General features: G+C 34.3%; 1 protein-coding gene and 1 pseudogene across 1 annotated transcript; one reads left to right on the forward strand and one right to left on the reverse strand.

Annotated features, from left to right (window-relative positions):
• Nucleotides 1-1,650: 1,650 nt before the first annotated feature.
• Nucleotides 1,651-4,815, forward strand: LBD20 (LOB domain-containing protein 20). The gene is made up of 2 exons (XM_028066877.2): nt 1,651-2,042; nt 4,365-4,815. The coding sequence occupies exons 1-2, from the start codon at nt 1,656-1,658 to the stop codon at nt 4,695-4,697; spliced, it is 720 nt and encodes a 239-aa protein (XP_027922678.1). The 5' UTR covers nt 1,651-1,655; the 3' UTR covers nt 4,698-4,815.
• A 12,674-nt stretch (nt 4,816-17,489) lies between these two features.
• On the reverse strand, nt 17,490-20,445 carry LOC146886930 (uncharacterized; annotated as a pseudogene).
• Between the last annotated feature and the right edge of the window lie 4,228 nt (nt 20,446-24,673).

Genomic DNA, 24,673 nt, shown 5'->3' on the forward strand with positions numbered 1-24,673 from the left:
GACCAAGTGACCTTCTAAGGCATAAACCATAAAGGCAAAAGGAGACAAGGTACATGTCTACTTTTGCTTTTGCTTTATGTTTTTTGCTTTCCTCTCTCTTCCACTTCATCCAAGTGCTCCAATCACCAAGTGCCACCTAGCCATGCTCTACTTTCTCTTAATTACCTACAAAACAAGACAAACAAGGATTAGCATGTTGGTTTAAGTTAATCTAATCTTGGTCAAAGGTCAACTTTGGATCAAAGTCAACAAGTCAACCAAAATAAATCAACTAGAAACCAACTTAGGGAATTCAAACTAAAGTAATGCAAAACAAAGATAAAGGTGATGGAATAGAAGACTCCCCTCTAGACATGCTTCTAGTGATCCTTCTTGATGGAGCTTCTAAGGAGGTGGTCATGCCTTCATCAATTATGGAACTGGGGCAGAATATTGAAAATAACCGGGACCAAAAGCCTTTACTGCACTAGTGTCATAACCATTTAAATTTGAAGAATTTATATAAACCATATTCAATTATGTTAATCTTTAACAAAAATAAGAATTATATTTTACTTGGATAGAATTTTATTTGCAGTTATTTATCGAAACAAGATCTAAAAAAGGGAGATAAATTTCATGCACACAATATGGTTGTTTACATTAAAAAAGAAATAGCTGAAAATTTCAGAATTTGATTTAGTTACTCATGGATTCAAATAATTTAAAAGAAAAGAAATTTATCTATTATATATATATATATATATATATATGTGTGTGTGTGTGTGTGTGTGTGTGTGTTTTATAGTTATAGTTATATAAAAAATACATATTAGTTTTGTTATATTAGTAGTAATGATAAAATATACAAATTTTAAATATATTATTTTGGCTTACCCAAAATTAGTGGTTGTATTTTTTTCAATTTTATCCTCTTAACTATTATGTTTTAAATATAAATAGTTATTTATAATAAAAAAATATTTTTTCAGTTTTATTATTTTACTAATTTTAGTAACTATTTTTTTGAAATAAAATAATTGTTCAAATGTAAAGATAAATGAACAAATAAAAAAGACAAGTAATTGAAACATGATCCATACATAATAAGTAAAAGTAAAATGTGTAAATAACCATAATAATAAAAACAATAAAAATAATAAAAATAATTCTAATAATTATAGTTCTTAATAATAATAATATAATAAAAATAATTATAGTTAATAATAATGATAATAATACTTATAGTTGATAGTAATAATGATTATAATAATTATAGTTAGAGTTGATAATAATAATAATTATAGTAATAATTGATAATAATAATAGTAATAATATAAAAATAATAATAATAATAAAAAATACAGCGTAGTTCTTGTGTTTTCTTCACAAAGACAACCTTTTGAAGTTTCACACAGCTAATATTTCATCCTTAAGACAATATTATAAATATAAATGTAACAAACATGCAAATAGTAACAAGATTTTCATCACATGCACGTGGTCCCTCTCATACTCTCCCTAACCAACCTCAAACGTCTTCTTTCTCAAACCATAACCCACTCACAAGACCAACGTGCACTTCCCCCACACTTCCACAACACACCATATAAGCATCAACGTCATCCCATTCCCTTTTACTATCTATTACCATAATACTCCAACTAACAACTAGAATGGCTGAGGCAAAGGCTCGAAATAGTAATGGTGGATCAGGAAACAGACGTAAAGGACCTGTTTTGAGGCGTGCCATGGCAACACAAACGCAAGATGAAGCAATGAAGGGGTCTTCACCTGCAACACCATGTGGGGCTTGCAAATTCTTGAGGAGGAAGTGCATTGGAGGGTGCATCTTTGCACCCCACTTTGGCACAGACCAAGGGGCAGCCAAATTTGCAGCTGTGCACAAGGTTTTTGGCGCTAGCAATGTGTCAAAGCTCTTGTCTAACATTCCATCCAACCGCCGCCATGAAGCAGCAACAACCATATCCTATGAGGCTCAAGCCAGGCTCTCCGATCCGGTTTATGGTTGTGTCTCCACCATCCTTGCTATGCAACAACAGGTATCCTTTTCTTTTTTACTTTTAAATCTCACTAAACCATGTTTTAATATATAAATATATAGATGTTAAACAAGTTTCAATCCTAAACATACGTAAACATCAAATTAAAACTCGCTCCTCTTTCCAACTTTAATACATTTTAATAATCTTTTTAACTAAACGACATTAGTTTCTTTAAACACATTGTTAAATGATGTTCTTATGTTTACATTTGAAATGATACTTGTCAATGTTAACAAGAAACTTGTTTTACACGTTAATTTAACAAAGTTAAAAAAACTCTATAAACATTTAATTTTAAAGTATGGGACCAAATAATATTAAAATTCAGTATAAATGAATTTTAATTTTACATTAATATTTAAAGATTAAAAAAGATATTTTAACATGTATATTAACTTGTGTATGTATTATCAGGACTAAATTTAATTGTTGTTTTCCATATTTTGAATACTTATTTTTAGTCTGCATAAAAGTTTAATTATGTATTTAATGTTTTACTATTTTAAAATTAAGCAATTAGGTTTCGCCCTTAATAAGTATTACGAAAATGGAAAATTCTATGTGAACACCATTAAATATTTCTACCCCAATATTTTTACTTTTTTATTTAATTTTTAAAATTATTTTATATTTTAAAATAAAAATATACTTTTATTGGTATTGTGTGTAGGCCTAGGAGTAGATAGAAATGAGAGTGTCATGTATCATCATGCATAGTATTATTATAACTAAAAGCACGTTAATGTTTTTTGTTTAATTTTGAAAAATTGAAAAGTAAAATGTAATATTAATTTTTATAGAAACTAACTTTATACATTGACAAAAATATTTATTCTCTAAAGAAACATAATTATTTATTATTTGTTGGGGATATATTTTTTTATTCATAAAACTGCTAAATGTTAGAAAAAGAATTCAAGAATATGGTTACTACAGTTTCCATTTATTTGTCGTTTTTATTCTGTAAGTCGTCGTGAAAATCCGTTTTCAGTTTAGTTTATTCAATATCACGTAAAATTCATTGTGGCTTTTCTCTAATATATATTACATGCGTTTGTTTCTTTCGTTGTTGACGATATGTTATTTCTATTTCCCAAAAGTTTGATCTTTCAATTAAAAGGACATAGGTAATACAATAAATAAATTATATATAAGTCACAGTAAGTTTAATTCTTTCTATTTTCAGTTTATATGTATTAAATTATTAATATATTTTCTTAAGTAAATTGTGAAAAAAACGTTTCTTTAGTTCCTTTATTAAAGGATGGGTCAAGATCGTGTTATCATTTAGCGGTTGGATCGCAAATGATATTACGCATCTTCTTACCCTTTTAAATAGATCAATGCAAAAATGGGGGTGCTATTTTTTAATTTTTTTGTCTTTAATTACTTGAAATTTTATTTTATGTAGTTTAAAATATAAAACATAATTTTCTTTTCAAATACGAAAAATCCCTCTAATTTTCTTTTATATTCTACTTACAAAAGTTCTTCTTGTATTTTGTGTACACACTTTGGAAACCAGAATTTAAAGTATAAATAAAGGTAATGATTTTCTAATTAAAAGTAGAAATAAAAAGAATGGTTTCATAAATAACCCTACCCAATAACTGTCCCTTAATTCACAACCTACACTAAACTTCTAAGAAATACTAGCATGGTTTGAATTGCATTACACATTTTATAAATGTTGAAAAACTAAATGTAATCAAACTTTCGATTAAAATATTAATATCATATGTGGCTGAGAAATATGAAATGAATAGTAGTGTGTATAAATCAATAAAAAGAACAAACAATATATATATATATATATATATATATATATATATATATATATATATAAGCCTACAAAATTATTATCTTAAAATTTTAAATTATAGGTGATTTTATGATTTTTCTTACATCTCATTAGAGTTGGAATCTCTCTACATCTCTTCTAAACGAAAAAAAAAATCAACATGATAATGAATTTGATAGTTAAAACTAGGTTTAAACACTAAAAAAAATCTCTAAATAATGATAATTTTAGTGACAAAAAATAATTAAACCTTAAAGTAACCAATTTATAAATTAAAAGTTATTGGTAACTAAAATAGTTTAAAAAAAAATATAATTAGTCTCTAAATTTATCACTAACATTAGTTATCAAGGTATTTGGTGTCTAAATTGATCTCCAGATAGGATGAAACATTTTGGAGGAAAAAGTCTTTTAAACACACCATACTCTAAAATTATTAAATTAATTTACACTTCTAATATTTTTAAGTAGTTCTTCATTTTCTTCCATCAAATAGCTATAAGCTTTGTCCAATTCAGGTAGCATCTCTGCAAGCAGAGCTAGCTATGTTGCAAACTCAAGTGATGAATAGTAAGTTTGCCTATGCAAGTGCTCTTCAGACCACACAACTACAGCAACCAAATAACATGAATGCAACAACACTACAACCAGCATATTCCAACAACTCATGTGCTTCCACTAACCTTATGAACTTGAGCAGCTTCAACAATAACCCTGCTGCTTTTGACCTTGCAATGGACACAACACCCTCATCAAACACTTTAGAGCCTCTTCAACACACAAGGTTGTCCAAATGTGAAGAAAAAGATGAACAACAAAGTAGGACTCAACAAGCCTTCAACCACCATTAATTATGAGTTGCACTTTTTGTTTCGTTTGTTAGTAGTGTTATTCTCCCTGCTTCATCTCTACATATACTTATATATTGTCCATGTATTAATGTAATGTATCTCATCACAACTTATACTTTAGTTTTCAGAATATTTTTTTTAAAATAAAAGGGCAATGGAAAATCCTATCTTCTAATATGTTTTGTTTTTCTTGTTTAAAGAAAAGAAATGATATATATATATATATATATATATATATATATATATATATATATATATATATATATATATATATATATATATATATATATATATATATATATATAATATGGATACAAATTTTTTAGGGGTGCCAAATTAATTTCTTTTTTATATATAGATTATTTTTATTAATTAAATAAATGAACTTTTCATTTCCGCTACTTGAATTATTTTTTCACATTGATTCATGGTTGTACTTTTCAATTTCTAATGTTTTTGCTTTCTATTCCAATTTAAGACTATTCAACTAATTTATTATGAGTAATAAAATTTGTAATGAAACCCAAATACATTCATAAAATTTTACAAATTTAAATTGAAAATACAAAATCCCTAAATTTCATAATTTATAATTATACTAATATGAGAAAAACAATAATCAGTGTTCATGCCAATTTCATACAAGAATTCCTAAAATCTTGATTAGGGTTCATACTAATATGGGAAAAACTTAAGTTGGGGAAACATCGTAATAGGAATAAGAGAATCATAAATTTAAGATACATAAATTATAATAGACTATTAATATTGATTTATGAGATATATTGTAATAATACATTTTTTCAATCTATTTGTTCTTCAATCTCTTCTACGATTATCGATTATCTTTTTATCTTTTTTTTTTTACTTTCATATTTTTTAATAATTTACTGAAAAAGAACCTTATATACAGAGACAAAATCCTATTTCTTTTTATTCACAAACATTCATCAAATTGATTTTTATTTTATTTTATAAACAATAAAAATACAGAAATAAATAATGTAAATAAATAAAATGATAAAAAAATTTCAAAACTTAATAAATATATATATATATATATATATATATATATATTTATATAATATAATATAATATAATATAATATAATAATATATAAAATATATATATATATATATATATATATATATATAAAAGTATTATAATTTAAAAATATATAAATTACATATAAAAAAATAAAATTAAAGACTTTTGGGGGAGTCATGGCTCCCCTTAGTCATAACCATGTTCCGCCATTGTATATATATAAACTTATGGCCATTTCTAAATCTCAACTTAGACTAAAAAGGCTTATAATTTATATTTAATAGAAAGAACATTGTTCTACAAGGAGAAGATAGAGAAAAAACAAAATGTTAAATTCTTATGTTCATAAAAGACTTAAAAGTTCTTTTTTGAAGATAGGTTTCTTAGGAAAGAATGAGGAGAAGATTATTCTCATTTTAATAACTTCAAGAACAAAAAGAAAACAGACGTAGTTTAGTGTTATATGAACTAGAGGGTCTATTTATACATACCTTGTCCGAGATTATTTGGTTACACAAAGGATGTGGGACTAAAAGCACTCTTAGACGTGAGACTCCATGCTTCAAACATCTTCTTTTTACATTGATCCATGATTTGGCCAAAATTTTCTAAGGTTCTTTGGCCGATTTTCAAGTCTAAATCAATGTCTAATTAAGGTTCAAAGGAAGCTCATTCATATATCTACAAAACTCTAAAAATTAATGTCTTTCAAGGGAGGATTCATTCACTACTGCAAAGAGACCATTTTTGTCTAACATGCCTTGGATTTATTAAAAACAAAGTTTATAGAAATGAGATGACAGTTTTGAATTTATTTGGAACATATAGAGTTTGATTTTCTAGAAAATCAAAGTCTGATATGAATAACATTCAGATGTTTGGGAATCGCTGCTTATAGGTTCTCAATAATTTCAAAAATCTCATTTTTTTTTTAAATATTTATCTAATTAATAGAGGTATAGACTTCAGTTCTCTGTAAAATTGAAGCCTATACTTTAAATAGGCTTTGGTTGTCTACAAATCAATACTTATAGGTTGCTAATGATTTTAAAAATGTCACTACTATTTTAGAATATTTTACTTGAGTGACAGACACCAGTGCAGGAAAGGGTTTTGGCCGCAGTTATTTTGGCCATTTCGCTTAGTTTTAAGAACCAAGGCATATCCACACTACAAAAAATTGAAGTAAATGTGGTAGTTTTAATATGGTGGTTCCAAAAGACTGCCATAATTTGATCTATAATACGACATTTTTATAACCGCCACATTTTGTATGCAAATTGTGACATTTATAAATGCCATTATTATATATTATACTAATTTTGTCAGATCTTGCACTTATATTTCCCCACGCCCATCTTTCCCTCTTATTTTTATTAAAACTCTCTTTCATTTATGATTTTTTATTAAAACAAAAACTGATAACCCTAAAAGAAAAAAAAAATTTCTCAAGTCAGTTTTTCTTAAAAGAAAATTTTACCCTAAAAGAAACACATAAGAGTTAATCCTCAGGCTCCTTTTAGTCTAAAGTCAGCCCTATAACACTTCGTCGCCTGGACTCGCACCACAGCCACCACAACACCTTCCTATCAGCCAACAATGAATCTCTTTGAAGCTTACCAAACCGTTGTGGCTATCAGAGAAGTACTTATCAGATATCACACTTTTCCACCACGTCAGCTCGTGAAATCGCACCAACTGCAAGCCGCCATGCAAATCGTCTTTCTCGCGACAGAGTTTGGACCTCTACCATTCGTGGCCAACAAACATCATTTCTCATCTTGAACCGTTCACCTTTGTCATTTATCGTCACCGTTCACCCTATCCTCAACCCTCACTACAAAATCAAAGGTTTTCTGTCAAGAGCAAGAAGAAAATGATAACCCTATATTCCTTTTTTTCTTTTGTTATGAGCGAGCCTCAGCGAATACTCGCGCAAACTTGTAAAATCAGCATGCGAACACTCCAATGATGGCGAACTACGCAGCTGAAGTAACGAAATCAACACTCACACGAGTTCCAGTGGGGAACTCTCACTCAAACTGATGAAGGATTGACCCTAACCAAGGATGGAGGCACATGCTTAAGAAGACTACGCATGTTTAGAAAGGAAGTTCATTAATCCTTCATCCCTTTCATTTGTGTTTATTATTTTTGATTACCTAAGTTGACTTAGTTGAATCAACTTTAGTTGACTTGTTGACCTTTGACTAGGTTTGACTTGTTGACTGTAGTTGACTTCACTTAAGCCAACATGCTAATCTATGTTTATTTGCTTTGTAGGTTAATTAGGAGTAAGAAAGCAAGGCTAGGTGGCGCATGGTGATTGGAGAGCATAAATGATGTGGAAGAGAGAGTAAAGCAAAGGCATAAAGCATAAAGTAAAAGGCATGAAGCAAGTGTACCTATGTACCTTTGGTCTCCTTTGCTTTTAGCACACTTTGGCCACTTTTTGGAGACATATGAGACACATTCTTTGTCTCCTTTTGTGCTAGAACGAAATTAACCTTGCACACACCATAGTTAGCTCTTTTGTCTCTCATTTTTGTAACCTTATTTAACCTAGTTTCTAGAAGCTAAGGTTAGGTTTTTGTAGAGACATCCTTAGGTATCTTTTATTTGTTTAGAGGCCCCTAAACTCTGCTATATAAGGGGTGCTCCTAGACATGTAAAAGGGTTGAACATTTTGAAGTAAAAACACTCTTGTGTCTCAACCATTTGTGAGAGTTTCCTCCTTAGGGAGTGAATACTTTTAAGCCTTATCTTGCATAGCAAGTGGCGGCACACATCCACTCATCTTCAAGGTTGCCATGGCTTCTAACCTAGCCTTGTAGTGGCGTGCTTCTCACATTTTTACCATTTCTTTCTTTTTCATTTTATGTTTTCTTCTTCCTTTAATTGTTCTTGATTTTCTATGGTTTATGTGCTTTCCATTTCCTTTTTGTTTTGAATCAATCCATCATCTTCTTCTCTTGAGCTTTGTGAAAGGAACCTTCACATCTAGATAGCTTGCTATCTTAATGTCCAATGGGGATTTCACTTAGCTTTCTTAATCAAGTCACACCATATTCAATAATCTCAAAAAGAAACAAGATAATCCTTCATCGATGAAGGATTATCTTGTTGATTATTGAATATGGTGTGACTTGATTAAGAAAGCTAAGTGAAATCCCCATTGGACATTAAGATAGCAAGCTATCTAGATGTGAAGGTTCCTTTCACAAAGCTCAAGAGAAGAAGATGATGGATTGATTCAAAACAAAAAGGAAATGGAAGGCACATAAACCATAGAAAACCAAGAATAATTAAAGGAAGAAGAAAACATAAAATGGAAAGGAAAGAAATGGTAAAAATGTGAGAAGCACGCCACTACAAGGCTAGGCTAGAAGCCATGGCAACCTTGAAGTTGAGTGGATGTGTGCCGCCACTTGCTATGCAAGATAAGGCTTAAAAGTATTCACTCCCTAAGGAGGAAACTCTCATAAATGGTTGAGACACAAGAGTGTTTTTACTTCAAAATGTTCAACCCTTTTACATGTCTAGGAGCACCCATTATATAGAAGAGTTTAGGGGCCTCTAAACAAATAAAAGATACCTAAGGATGTCTCTACAAAAACCTAACCTTAGCTTCTAGAAACTAGGTTAAATAAGGTTACAAAAATGAGAGACAAAAGAGCTAACTATGTTGTGTGCAAGGTTAATTTCGTTCTAGCACAAAAGGAGACAAAGAATGTGTCTCATATGTCTCCAAAAAGTGGCCAAAGTGTGCTAAAAGCAAAGGAGACCAAAGGTACATAGGTACACTTGCTTCATGCCTTTTACTTTATGCTTTATGCCTTTGCTTTACTCTCTCTTCCACATCATTTATGCTCTCCAATCACCATGCGCCACCTAGCCTTGCTTTCTTACTCCTAATTAACCTACAAAGCAAATAAACATAGATTAGCATGTTGGCTTAAGTGAAGTCAACTATAGTCAACAAGTCAAACCTAGTCAAAGGTCAACAAGTCAACTAAAGTTGATTCAACTAAGTCAACTTAGGGAATCAAAAATAACAAACACAAATGAAAGGGATGAAGGATTAGCGAACTTCCTTTCTAAACATGCTTAGTATTCTTAAGCATGTGCCTCCATCCTTGGTTGGGGTCAATCCTTCATCATCCTCCCCTTCTTGGAGAAAATTTGACCACAAATTCTTTAAGCCTTTATAGATGGAGCTTGACTTGATTTGGGGGAGGATTTGTGCCTCCCTTTTTTGAGCTCTTGTTCCATCCTTTCTAAGGATATTACCCTTAGCTTTGGTTAGGCCATCTTTATTTTCTAGAGTACACTTCCTCTCTTGTTTGTGCTTTGGGCCTTCCTTTTTTGCTTGGGAAGAGAAGGAAGGATGATCCACATCATGCTTTGGAAGAAATTTTTTGTAGGCAAGTAACACCTTAGTGAAAGCTTGCCCCTTTTCTTTTTCTTTTTGATCTTTTCTTATTATATTTCTATCCTTATTAACTTCTTGAGGTGATAGAGGTTGTAAAGTGGTCTTTTTCCCATTTATGAAGAAAATGTATTGGTTGGTATGACCATCATGTAAAGTTTGTTTATCAAATTGCCATGGCCTACCTAGTAAGATATGTGTGACTTCCATGGGAACAACATCACATAGTACCTCATCTTTGTAGCTTCCTATAGAGAAGTTAATTAGGACTTGTTTATTGACATCTATTTCTCCCTCTTTACTTATCCAAGCAAGCTTGTAGGGCTTAGCATGAGGAATGATCTCTAAGCTAAGCTATTCCACCAACCTTGTGCTAGCTACATTGGTACTACTTCCTCCATCAATAATTAGAGAGCAAACCCATTTGTTAATTTTGCATCTAGATTGAAAAATGTTTTCTCTTTGAGTTGGCTCAAGCTCACTTTGATCTTGACCTATCATGCGCCTTAATAACATAGGGTCTTTCTCAAAAATTTTAGTTTTACTAGAGGAAGAAGATTCTTTTGAAAGAGAATAGGGAGATAAATGTTCACTTTCAACATCCTTACTCTTCTTTAAGATCATGGTCCTTTTGGTTGGGCAATTTAAAGCAATGCGATTATAACCCAAAACATTTAAAACATTTAATGGAACTTGATCTTTGAGAAGTGGAATGGTGAATGTGATCACTTGGAGACTTACTTTTACTTGGTGGTTCTTGATGAGAGTTAGAAGGAAACTTAACATGTTTCTTTTTATCATTTCCCTTTCATGAGTGACTAGAGTAGTGGTTGGGTGAGTAACTCTTCTTTGCCCTTCTTTTTCTTTTCAATTGAATTTCAATCCTAAGGGCAAGTGTGAAAACATTTTCAAGAGTGGAGTACTTATACAACTCTACTTGGTCTTTTATGTCTCTCCTAAGACCACTCACAAATCTTTTTATTTTCTCTTTATTAGTTTCTTTTATTTCAACCCTACGCATTTGAGACTCTAATTCTTTAAAGTACTCACTCACACTCATAGAACCTTGGTGAAGCCTTTGGAGCTTCAAAAGAAGTTCCTTCCTATAGAAGGGAGGAACAAATCTAGCGCGCATAAGAGTTTTAATGTCCATCCAAGAAGCCGCGGGTGGCCCTTGGTCATAATTCTTACAAACTTTATGCCACCAAGTATTGGCATACTCCAAAAATCCTAAAACTACTAGATCAACTTGTGCTTGATCCTTTACATGATTTTCAATGAAAATTTGATCAACTTTAGCTTCCCAATCAAGGAAGATTTTGGGATCACTTCCACCATAGAACTTAGGAATCTTTGGAGTTTGCTTCTCTTGTGATGGGTTGCGCCTAGAATGCCCTCTTTTCCTAGGCTCTCTTTCTTTCTCCATAGCTTCAAGCCTTTGGATATGCTCTTGGATTCTTAGGTCACTTTGCTCCTTATCTTTTCTCAATTGTTCAAAGGCCTCCTTCCTAGACAACTCCAAATCCCGAAGCAATCTCATTAATGTATTGTTTTTGTTTGGTGTAGGTGCACTTGATGAACTTGCCATGATTCTTACAACAAAAACACTCAAATCTGAGACAAAATAAAGGGATTAGAGGTTAGACAACATGAAAATCGAGACCAAATCCAACCCAAAATGTAACCCAAGTGTTTAGATCACTCTCCCAAAGTAACAAGGCAAGGCTAGCACTCAAAATCCACCAAAGGAGTGAAGCAAACACTTTTAAAAACTTGTTCAAAACCTTTCAAATGCAATACAAGTGATTTGGCCACAACATCCCAAGAGTTTTAAGAAAAGAAAACTACTAAGACAAAACAAAGAACACCTAGTGACAAGCAAGAAAAGCACAAAAATAAGGAAAGCTAAACTCTAAAGAAAGAAAAGTTTGAGACAAAACTTTTAACAAGACTAAAACAATGAAAAGCCCTTTTAAGGACTCTATGGAAAGCATTTGAACAAGCCAAGATTATACCTCAAATCATGCATACACTATGAAAGATCATAACCAAGTCAAAACATGGAACTAATTTGCCCATATCACCCAAAATCCAAGTATAAAATTTGGTAGTATAACAGCTAGTAAAAATTGCCAAATGGATTCACCAAGCATTGTAAAAGCTCTCGGCCAAACTATTTTTGGTCTTGAAAACACTTTTTCTTTTCAAAACTAGGTACTTAAAATGATGAGAAGGATGTTTTAGGGTGTCTTGAACACTTAGTTTCTTAAAATTAGGTCAAAATCAATTTCAAGGAGCATACAACAACACAAGGCATAGATCTCATGCAATAGTTCAAAAACTTAGAAACAAGAACAAGAAAATTCAAAGAAGCATATGACAAGAGACTCAAGCAAAAGTTAGACACATTTAAAGACTCAACATGACATACACAAAGACACAAACATGTAGCTATCATGCATTTAATCTCATGGATTTGAGGCTCAAATACTAAGCATCAAAAGACATGTTATCCAACCACATTTAGGAGCAAAAGAGTCACAAAACCGAAGCCAAAATTGCCACAACATAACCTGAAAACGCTGTTTTTCGTATTCTTGGCAGCTCTGACCTTTGCTCACTCATTTGATCATAACTCTCTCCAAAGAACTCCAAATGCGTTAATTCTTTTTTTGTTGGAAACTAGACTCACAAAGCTTTCTTTTGATATAAAGAATGTTACTTTTGGACCACTGTGCTAGCTGCAGTATTTTTTTCAAAAACGCACACGTTGCTGCCAGCACTGTTTTTATGTGGACCATTCAAAGATAGCTACACAAGAAAAGGTTAGAACATGAAACCACCATATTCAAGGACAACCAAAGCTTTAGATGCCAAATGATGAAGGATTATCTTGTTCCTTTCTAAGATTATTGAATATGGTGTGAGTTGATTAAGAAAGCTAAGTGAAATCCCCACTGGACATTAAGATAGCATGTTATCTAGATGTGAAGGTTCCTTTCACAAAACTCAAGAGAAGAAGATGATGGATTGATTCAAAACAAAAAGGAAATGGAAGGCACATAAATCATAGAAAACCAAGAACAATTAAAGGAAGAAGAAAACATAAAATGGAAAGGAAAGAAATGGTAAAAATGTGAGAAGCACGCCACTATAAGGCTAGGCTAGAAGCCATGGCAACCTTGAAGATGAGTGGATGTGTGCCGCCACTTGCTATGCAAGATAAGGCTTAAAAGTATTCACTCCCTAGGGAGGAAACTCTCACAAATGGTTGAGACACAAGAGTGTTTTTACTTCAAGATGATCAACCCTTTTACATGTCTAGGAGCACCCCTTATATAGAAGAGTTTAGGGCCCTCTAAACAAATAAAAGATACCTAAGGATGTCTCTACAAAAACCTAACCTTAGCTTCTAGAAACTAGGTTAAATAAGGTTACAAAAATGAGAGACAAAAGAGCTAACTGTTGGTATCGTGCAGCGGAATGTTTGGGCGTGTGGACAAAAACCAAGAGGAGGGTGAATTGGGTTCTTAATAAAAATTGTGATTTTAATATTTTCCCTTTTAATATCAAAGATCAATTAAAATTCTTTCCTTTATTTTCTAATAAACACAATAAAATAAAGAGAGTAGAAAAGAGAAAATTGCACAAAGTATTTATACTGGTTCGGATCAAAAGACCCTACGTCCAGTTGTTAATCTTTTAAAAACGAGATTAACTAAATCACTAAAATAAACCAAACTTACAATCAATGATAAGAAAGATTAGGGTTTAGAAAACACCTCTCTTGAATCACACAAGAGATGAAGACACCTCCCTTGAAATCCACAAGGGATGAAAACACCTTCCTTGAATCACACAAGGAATGAACACCTCCTTTGAATCACACAAAGGATGATCGGCTTCTCCTAGCAACAGCAGCAACACTCAATCCCTCAAGATCCCACTTGATGAAAGTTATCGCTCTACCCAAACTAGGTTTTTGAAAGCCTTCCCACAGAGAGTTCTCAAGTACTCAGACTTCTTTAACTTCTGTGTATTTGATAATGAAAGCCTACTACTCTATTTATAGAAGCCTATTTAGGAATTAGTTTAAGAATATGAAAAGTTAAGTCACAACTGCCATAGATAATCGATTATCATAAGTGATAATCGATTATCACAGAAACTTTTCTAAAAACATTTTTCTCGCTGTGATAATCTATTATCAGTCAGGATAATCGATTATCAGCAGTGATAATCGATTATTCCGGAGGATTTTCTCAAAAATCAGTTTTAACTAAGATAATCGATTATCATTAAGAATAATCGATTATTCCAGTAAGTTTTGCAGATAAATAAAATTCTTTTAGTGCTCTACTACTTGGGTTTTGCCTTCTTGACTCTTGATATACTAATTTAATTATTTTAAATAACAAACACAAATTGCAAGACCTAAACAACTAAACCCCTAAGTCTTCAATGTATCTCTTGAATCAAAGCATTCTTTTAAGTCTTCAACATTTTTCCATGCATCATCATCAAGTCTTCCATACTTCTTCATAAGTCATCATCATCATCAAAACTCCTTATTGGAGGAAGATGTTCATCTTCTTCTTTTTGTCAACACTAACTATGGTGTGTGCAAGGTTAATTTCGTTCTAGCACAAAAGGAGACAAAGAATGTGTCTCATATGTCTCCAAAAAGTGGCCAAAGTGTGCTAAAAGCAAAGGAGACCAAAGGTACATAAGTACACTTGCTTCATGCCTTCTACTTTATGCTTTATGCCTTTGCTTTACCCTCTCTTCCACATCATTTATGCTCTCCAATCACCATACGCCACCTAGCCTTGCTTTCTTAATCTTAATTAACCTACAAAGCAAATAAACATAGATTAGCATGTTGGCTTAAGTGAAGTCAACTATAGTCAACAAGTCAAACCTAGTCAAAGGTCAACAAGTCAACTAAAGTTGATTCAACTAAGTCAACTTAGGGAATCAAAAATAACAAACACAAATGAAAGGGATGAAGGATTAGTGAACTTCCTTTCTAAACATGCTTAGTCTTCTTAAGCATGTGTCTCCATCCTTGGTTGGGGTCAATCCTTCATCACAAACGGATCTTAGGAGGTGAATACCTCAACTACAAGGTGAGCTAAGACGAAAGGGGATTAAAATCTCTCTCTCATTCATCAAAGCTAACGGTACAAAAGGTTAGCTTGCCTTTTATAGGGAAAGAAAGGCAGCCGAAAATCGAACGAATAAGAAGGAAAAGTCGTCTAACAAACAATCCTAAAGACAAAGAAAAGGGAAAACGTGAATCAAAACTAAAGATGAAAGACGTTGTCAACACCCAATTTCGTCCGGATAATTTTAAAAAAATTGTTTCCAAAAATTCAAAAAAAAATAAATATTAAATAAAAAGGATAAAAATAATCTGTCTTAAATAATAATAAAAAGGGATTAAAAATGTTTCTTTAATTTATGTTTTTATTTATTTATTTTTTTAGATTAAAAAATTATTATTATTAATTATTAATTATTTTTCATTTTTTAATCAAAATCAAATATCAGGAATTTAAAATTAAAAATTAAAATATTAAAAATTAAAAATTAAAAAAAAAGTAAAATAAAAAATAAAAAACAGTTTAAAAAATTGGAGGAACGGTTTCTCGTGATTTTCAAACTGCTCCAACTGTTCCACCATTTTGTAATTCACGATTGACATCTTATAATACACCATTACCATTCTCGGATTCGGGCATTCTCTAATTGACCGATGGAGTACCAATTTCATTAATCATTTTTTTCAATCATCACACTTCATCATCTTCACATAACATTCAATCATTTGTTCGGAGGCCATTTTTTCACTTCCAACTTTTATTATTTGAGGCCTCCACCACCATTGTAATTGATCTTCATTCAACACCAACTTCAACTCATTCAACCATCGTTCACGCACCATCACCATAACCACTCCTCAATTACAACATTATCCATCATATAATAAGAGAAAAGGCAAGAGAAGAAAAAGTGCTACACGCGTAACAGAATCATCCAATGCACAAAGTTCATCATTTTCCAGAATGACAAACCTTTTTTTTCAGATAGGCAAGGAGTAACAAAGGTACTCATTTCTACTATAGTGTTTAATTGAACGATAAATTTAATGCTCCAACAAATGATTCATTTTTACTCCTTCTGGTTAAAATCTCAAATGACATAAACCACAACCAAAATAAAATTGAATTGGGAAGGATGGGATTTGAATAGAGTAGAAAGGGGTTTGTGGTGTTGCGGAGGTTTTGGCAGTGAAAGACGGTAGTTTCGGAAATGGTGGTCAATGTCGTTGTTCGTATTGACGCGACGATGGTGGCCGGAGTTTTCGCTAGCCGCGTTGTCGGTGGTCTCGAGTAGGGGCAGCTATGGTCATGGTGTTGGCCAAGCAGAGGAGACACGAGCATGAAGGTCATGCAGTCCCGCTCCGCGCGATTGAGAGAAGTGAAGCGGTGGCAAGCGCTGCCGTTGGTGATGGTTTGACGATGGAGGCCAGCGCCGTTGTTGGCCGTTCGCCGCCGGTGGTCTGGTCGTGGGTCTCAAGCATGGGGCACCTATGGTGTTTGTGTGGTGGCCGTTTGCAGAAAGAAGGAGACGAAGTTTAAGGGTCAAGTTCAGATGCTGCGTTTTGATATGACTTTAGGGTTTTTTTAATCTTTTTCTTCACGCACCTCCATAATTTAATTCGCGCACCCTGTTTTTAATTAAGGTTTAATTATGCCTTTGGTCCCCATTTTGGACTCCAAATCTCAAAATGGTACCTGTATTTTTGGAAATCTCAAAATGGTCCCCTTTTAACTTTAAAAGTCTCACTTTTGCCCTTTCCGTCAAGTCTGGACAAATGGCGTTTGTGGTTGCTGAGGTGACTTTCTGTTACTGAAACGTGTCAAATACAGGTGTATTAGTGTGGAAATGTTGATTTATTTAAGCCACCAGCATTGCAATCCCTAATTTTGTTGTCAACTTCTCCCTTCTTCTGTGATGAATCCAGCCAGTTGTGTGTCTTGTGGGTCTTGTTCAAGTTCAGATGTTGGAGGAAAGTAGAAGAGCAGCGTCAATTGCAATGAAGGTGGGTGTAGAAGCTCCAATGTGACGCCCAGTTGTTATTGTGGTGCTAAGGCTGTGTTGAGAACCGCGAGAACAGCCAAGAACAAAGGAAAAAGGTTTTGGGGCTGTCCAAACTTCAAGGTAATGTTGTTTGTATTTTCTGTTTTGTTTTTGTCTTATTTTTTGTGTTTTGTGATAAAATCTGACTTTAAGGGTATATATGCATCAGAGTGGAAGTGAAGAGTGTGGTGGGTGCAATTACTTCAACTGGTTTGATCAGTATAGGATGGGAGAACTGGGTTCTGCAAGCACTGTAGTGATTGAAGAAAACCTTTGGAAGCATGTGAAGAATGAAGAAAAGGTTGGTGGCAATGTGAAGATTGAAGAACATGTTGTTGGTGGCAGTTCGAATACCCAAGAAATGAGAAGAAGTTGCGTGATGTCTGAAGAAGTAGTTGCTGATATCAAAATATGTATTAATTCATTAGAAAAAAGGGTTAAACCGTTGATTGGAGTGGTCTGTCTTTGGTAATTACAGACCAAAGCTACAAAACATTATAATATGGAAAGCACATGTAGTCAGGGTTTCCATATGCGTCCCCTCCTTGCATTCAGTTTTGATCTCATCATTGGTCTTCCACGCCCACGTGATCCTTGGTCAGAATGTTGAGCTGAACTCCTTGGTGCTACAGTAGAGGTTGTGTAGGTTGTGAACTTGGTTGTGATAATGCAGGGGTTGGTTGCTGTGATGGTGGATGGGATGACTGAGCTAGAGCTTCAGTTGCAAGGGTTGGTTGCTGTGATGGTGGGTGGGATGACTGAGCTGGAGCTTCAGTTGTAGGGGTTGGTTGCTGTGATGGTGGCTGGGATGGTTGAGTAGGAGCTTCAGTTGCAGGGGTTGGTTGCTGTGATTGTGGCTGGGATGGTTGAGTAGGAGCTTCAGTTGCAGGGGTTGGTTGCTGTGATTGTGGCTGGGATGGTTGAGTAGGTGCTTCAGTTGCAGGTGCTTGAGGGCAATGTCTTCTATTATGGCCAATTTCCCTACATATGCGACACCTCTTGCGTAAGCCTGCTTTGGTCATTTGTGTGTCATCTTTGCGTAGCTCCCATTCCTGCAATCTCCTCTTCTTTTTTGGCCTGCCTGGTAATGATCTTTTTGGAGGAGGTAAAATGTCTGGATATGGTGTCACCTCCCACACCCTTTGGCCATTGATTGGGTATATAATGGATGCGTATGTCTCTTCGTAGGTGGACTTCTTGTACCATGTGGAGATGAAATCTTTTCCATCTATGTTTAGAAACCTCATGGCTGATAGGGCATGACAGCAGGGTATCCCAGTGATGCTCCACTTCCTGCATGTGCACGATGCTGCATCGATATTGACCACAAACTTATCACCAACATGTGATGCATGCCTGACCTCAAAAATTTTGTCTGCTGACCAACTGCAAGGTTTTGGCATATGATGATATAAGTGATTATACAAAACTGGGTACATACAAAAAAATCAGAAGCACAGGAAGTGGTTTACCTAGGAATCCAATGCCTTGTCAAATTTGCTTCCAAGTTATACCTTGTCAGGATTTTGGGACATATGTTCCCCTTATAAGATGCAACCTTCTTTCTGTTCTTAGCCCACCTATGCATCATGTACAACCTTATTTCCTCCAACATGGTGATTATTGGCTTGCCCCTACATTCCACTAAGACACTGTTAAAGGCTTCAGACATATTGTTAACCAACGTATCAGATTGTGCAGTTGTTGTGAATCTAGATCGTGACCAAAACCTGCAGCACAATAATTACATTAATATTATCCCACTTTGTAACGACAACTACACATAATAACAGTTTTCAAAACATACCTAGGTGGAATGGCCAACAAGTATTTGAAGGCATCTTCGTTTAGCTCTTTGATGTCCCTCATATCTTGCTCCCAACCTTCTGGATGTGTGCAAGTAGCTGCCTTCCACATCAATCTCTTCAAATTTTTACCTGGGAATTTTTTCCTAAAATTGGCATATAGGTGCCTAACACAGAATCTTTGATCTACTCCAGGCAGTAGATCCTGAATAGCTGGTAACAGTCCCTGATGTTTGAAAATGACAGAAAATAAATATTAGTAGGTAATTAAGTTATAAAATTGGATATAAAAGCTTAAAGAAGATATCAGTGTACCTTTTGTTGGTCTGAAATCCAAGTACATCCTGTACACAATTGTGTCCCACCTATGTCCTTAATAAGGAGCTCCAGAAACCAGGTCCATGAGTCCTTATTTTCCACCTCCACCACAGCAAAAGCAATAGGTAACATTTGATCGTTCCCATCTCTTCCAACAGCAGTTAATAACTCTCCTCCATACTTCCCTTTCAAAAAGCATCCATCTAGTCCAATTATGGGTCTGCAAGACATAAAACTGTCTTTGCAAGCTTGGAAACATGCATAAAACCTTTGGAACATAGGTTGACCTTCATTTTCATGCACTTTTAATTTCACTGTTGATCTAGGATTAGTTCTGAGAAGTTCATGTGCATAATCATAAAGTCTCTTGTATTGTTCTGCAAATGACCCCTCAACACTTTCTTCAGCCATTGATTTTGCCCTATAGGCCATACACCTAGAAATACTTATATTTCCTGCTAACCCTTTCTCTAATTTCCACACCCTTTGTTTTTGGATTGGATCTAACAGTCTTCTCCAACCTCTTACTTAGCCATTTAGCATTCATTAAACGAATATTGAACTCTCTGCTACAAGTGTGCTGGTCAATTATTATCCTCAATTGCCAAGTCTTCATTGAACTCATATATCCACAGTATGCATACCACTGACATTTTCCATCTGCACCCAAACATTTAACTCTAACTCTTCTTTTATCACTTTTAAAAATTTTCAGACTTCTTCCATTTTCCAAAGCATAGGTCCTAATGGCTTCCACAAATTCTGACTTCTCAGCGAAATATGTACCAACCTCCCACTTATATTCACTCATGGATTTGGGCATCGAAAATGTATCAAATTTACCATAACCTTCCTCACTATCATCTGTGTCATCAAGATCACCTTCACCAATAGGTGCATCACTGTCCAATTCCTCTGAATGCCACTCATTATCTGATAACGCTCTATCTGCCATTACAGGGGGGATATGACTCTCATCACTTGTTGAATCAGAACCCATGTTATTGGTGGATGGACCACCCAATTCCTCTGCAATGCTTCCCACCTCAACAGGTACAGTACCCTGCCATTTATGAGGTTCATGTTCCACATCCGCATCAACGGAGACATCTACTAATCATTCATCATGAATACCATGAACACTCTCTTGAGTACTTCCATGACGGCCAGAATCACTCCAGCTGTCCACATGAGCAACTCTATCACTTGTACCAACAGTATGTTCCCTATGAGGTTCAGCTTGTAAAGGTTCAGGTTCTAAACCTTGAGGTTCTTCACCTTCAACTTCTATAGGTTCAGGTTCTAAACCTTGAGGTTCTAAAGGTTCAGCTTCTAAAGGTTCAGGTTGAACAGCTTCACCTTCAACAGGGTCACCTTCAACACCTTCACCTCTTTGAGGTTCACCTCCAACAAGTTCATCTTCAACAGATACAGTATGAACACCTTCAGCTTCAGCTTCAACATGTGCAGGACCACCCACTCCCACCTTATGTAACTCACACTCAGCCTCTCCAACAGGTTCCGATTGACCTGCATCTCCCACCTTATCCACAACATCCTCTTTTTCACCACCCAACTCACCAACTTCGCCCACCTGACCATCATCTGTTGTTCCAACATTATACTCCAACATTTCTATTATTTGTGGTTCGTCACACATCCTATGAACAACAAAAAGATGAACCTCACCAAGTATCCTAGCAATGGTTACCATGTGCATGGCCCCACGATCATCATTTAACAGCTCTAATCTATCCTCCAAAACCGAACCACCTCCCACACAATACCACAAATCATTCCCCCCAACATATCCCATCTCTTTCAGGATACTTAAGACCTCAAAATAACTCCAACGATCCGGGTCACAAGAAAGCGTTGTACTTTCCCCATAAGCATATATAAGTTTCCTCTCATTCACAAATTTCCCTCCGTGATGGAACACTACATCAAACTTTTCCTCGTCCATTTATAATACTCACAACTACACCTATATAATATTCATATACAGACAAACATTAAAAAAATAAAAAAAAAGTACAAAAATAAACGATATCTCTTTCAAAAAAGGGGGACCACAACGAAAAAATAAAGGACCACATGCTATGAAAAGGACCCAAGCTCAAATAAGCACACTATTCAATAATACACTGCATTTCACCGACAACACTACCATTTCCTTTCCAAAAAGCAAACTTTTCAACCGACAAACAAAACGCACCGACCAAATGCACCCAACAAAAGCACCGAACCAAAATAGGGAAACTCACTAACCTGAGATTGCTCCAGCGTTTGAGATGAATGTGATGAACTCAAATCCACAGATTGCACGCGTGATGACGATGGAGAAGGACAGCGATCGCACTCCACAACTTCCACCACAGTTTCCCCAATTTCACCCCAGCTTTCTTTTTTAAAAACCCTAAACCTAATTTCGCAATTCTGATTTTTTGAAAAATAATTCTCGCACCATAAATTCTAAAAACCCTAAACCCTAATTTAATTTAACATTTTTTCTTACCCTAAACTAATTTAATTACAGCTGCCCATTCCACGTCAACGTTTTACTGCCAACTCACTGTTCAACAAATGGTTAACCTTGCCAAGTCACTGTTCACCTAACGCTGTTTGTCCAGACTTGACGGAAAGGGCAAAAGTGAGACTTTTAAAGTTAAAAGGGGACCATTTTGAGATTTCCAAAAATACAGGTACCATTTTGAGATTTGGAGTCCAAAATGGGGACCAAAGGCATAATTAAACCTTTAATTAAAGTTGGCATATTTATTTTTCTTCACGCACCTCCATAATTTAATTCATGTACCCCTGCTTTTAATTTGGGTTTTAGTTATTTATTTACTTCATGCACTCCCTAATATAATAATTCCACACCCCTTACATTTAGTTTTATTTTATCTTATGTACTTGTGTTTTCACTAAATACACACCTCACTTCTTTAATTTCCTTTTTTAGGCTAAGATGCGTTTACTTTATGTGCCACACGTTTTCTCGTTATGCACCATGTTTTCATATGTATAGTTTTTTCTCATTGCACCCACAATTATGCACTTCCATTTTTTATTTTCCAATTTTACCTTTTTCTAATTAAATATCACATTTCAATCACATCATTTCCAAAAATAATAAAAATATTTTAAATTGAAATAAAAACTAAAATAATTTCTAAAAATGATAAAAATAAGAATAAAGAAAATTTAAAATTATTTTCTTTATTTTATCTTTTAGTGTCTAATCGACCATTCGTGTCGCACGACACTTCTTTTTAAATATAAGAATTATAAAAATAGTTTTGGTATCTAATCGACCGCTCGCGTCGCACGATACTTCTTTTTTAAATAAAAATTATAAAAATTGTTTTTTGTGTCTAATCGACCGTTCGTGTCGCACGACACTTCTTCTTAAATACAAGAATTATAAAAATAGTTTTGGTATCTAATCGACCGCTCGCGTTGCACGATACTTCTTTTTTAAATAAAAATTATAAAAATTGTTTTTTGTGTCTAATCGACCGTTCGCATCGCACGACACTTCTTCTTAAATACAAGAATTATAAAAATAGTTTTGGTATCTAATCGACCGCTCGCGTCGCCCGATATTTCTTTTTTAAATAAAAATTATAAAAATTGTTTTTTGTGTCTAATCGACCGTTCGCGTCGCACGACACTTCTTTTCAAAATATAAAATTCATAAAATTGTTTTGGTGTCTAATTGACCATTCGCATCACACGACACTTTTTCTCAAAAAAATGCAAAATAATAAAAATATGTTTTTGGGTGTCAACCGACCGCACGCATCGCATGACACTTAATTTCAAAAATGTCAAAAGACAACTTTAAAAATTAAATATTTTAATCAAGTTTTATAAAGAACTACGTAGCCCTGATTTCTCATTTTTTTTAATGAGAATACGTAGGACCAAGGTTAATCCTTGTCGAGTCCTTTTTAATCAAAAATAATTTTGTTCAATATTTTCTTATTTATGGGAAAAATAAATGTTTAAAATAAACACATCTCTTTTGCAAATTTAATTAAAGGTACCGCCTTTGGGCGGGCGTTGTAGGGTGCTAATACCTTCCCTACGCGTAACCGACTCCCAGACCCTAAATTTGATTTTCGCAAACTTTATTTGATTTTTATGGTTTTCCATAGTTTTCCAGAATAAACTATGGTGGCGACTTCTAATCTCTTTTTCCAAATTAATTTATTTTTAGTTCGTCATCCCGTCGCGATTTAGGTTGCGACAGGCGTGAATGAGAAACCCTAGCTAATAGGATGAAACACTATGATAAAGCATCGTGACATCTGAACACGTCGTGACGAGAAATGAGGTGGAAAACGTGATGGTGTTTGCAAAGACGCGAAAACCGTAATAAGGGGTTGGCCTTCTTAAAGGAGAAAGGCAGCTAGGGCTGCACGTTGGGTGTGTTGGTGACAAAGGGTTGCTGTTCGTGAGAACCCTAGCAGATCACTTGTGTGGCTCGCGTCCCTTCAATAAACACATGGGCTGGACTTCATTTGATGGCCCGAGGTACACGTGCTGGCTATGCTGAAACATTGGAGGTGTGTTGGCAAAAACGTTGGGCTGTACTTAGCAAATGGAAACCCAAATAGAAGGAGGGCTGAAGCCACGCATGGATAAAATTTGGGGTGGGCTGCAGAAGTAGATCCGTGGCCACACACATGATTTCTAGAAGTAATTGGGCGTAGGCCCAAGAGAAAAACGCATGATGGAGGTTGTGCTTGGAATGGGCTGTAGCAAACCAAAGGTCCACAACGCATATGCTTGTAAAAGTTGATATGCATTTAATAAAAAAAAAAGACAATTTTAGAGCAAACATTTATTTAAAATAAAACAAAATAAAAGAAAATAGGCCTAGCCATTGGCCCATGCTGAAAGCTCTTAAGGGTGATATTCATCACCCCCTCCCTCTTGAAAAAGATTTGTCCTCAGATTAAGGGATTTCTTTAAGGCCCACAACAATTGAAACTGAATTCCTCTAGGATCAAAAATATGTATGCCGCAATAATCAAACAATTTTTCTATTACTTTTCGAAATGGAAGCAGAACATATTTGTATGGGATATATGAAGATGGGCTTTTAATTTTTGAAGGATTTGGTATATAGCCCACTTCACAAAAATACTGCTTGTCACTTAGACTTAATTGATACCTAAAAGGTAACTCAAAGTCAAACATGATTTTTGGAAATTCTT

Source organism: Vigna unguiculata, chromosome 4 (genome assembly GCF_037176805.1).
Source record: "Vigna unguiculata cultivar grain cowpea cultivar isolate G323 ecotype 2 chromosome 4, ASM3717680v1, whole genome shotgun sequence".
NCBI classification, from domain to species: domain Eukaryota; kingdom Viridiplantae; phylum Streptophyta; class Magnoliopsida; order Fabales; family Fabaceae; genus Vigna; species Vigna unguiculata.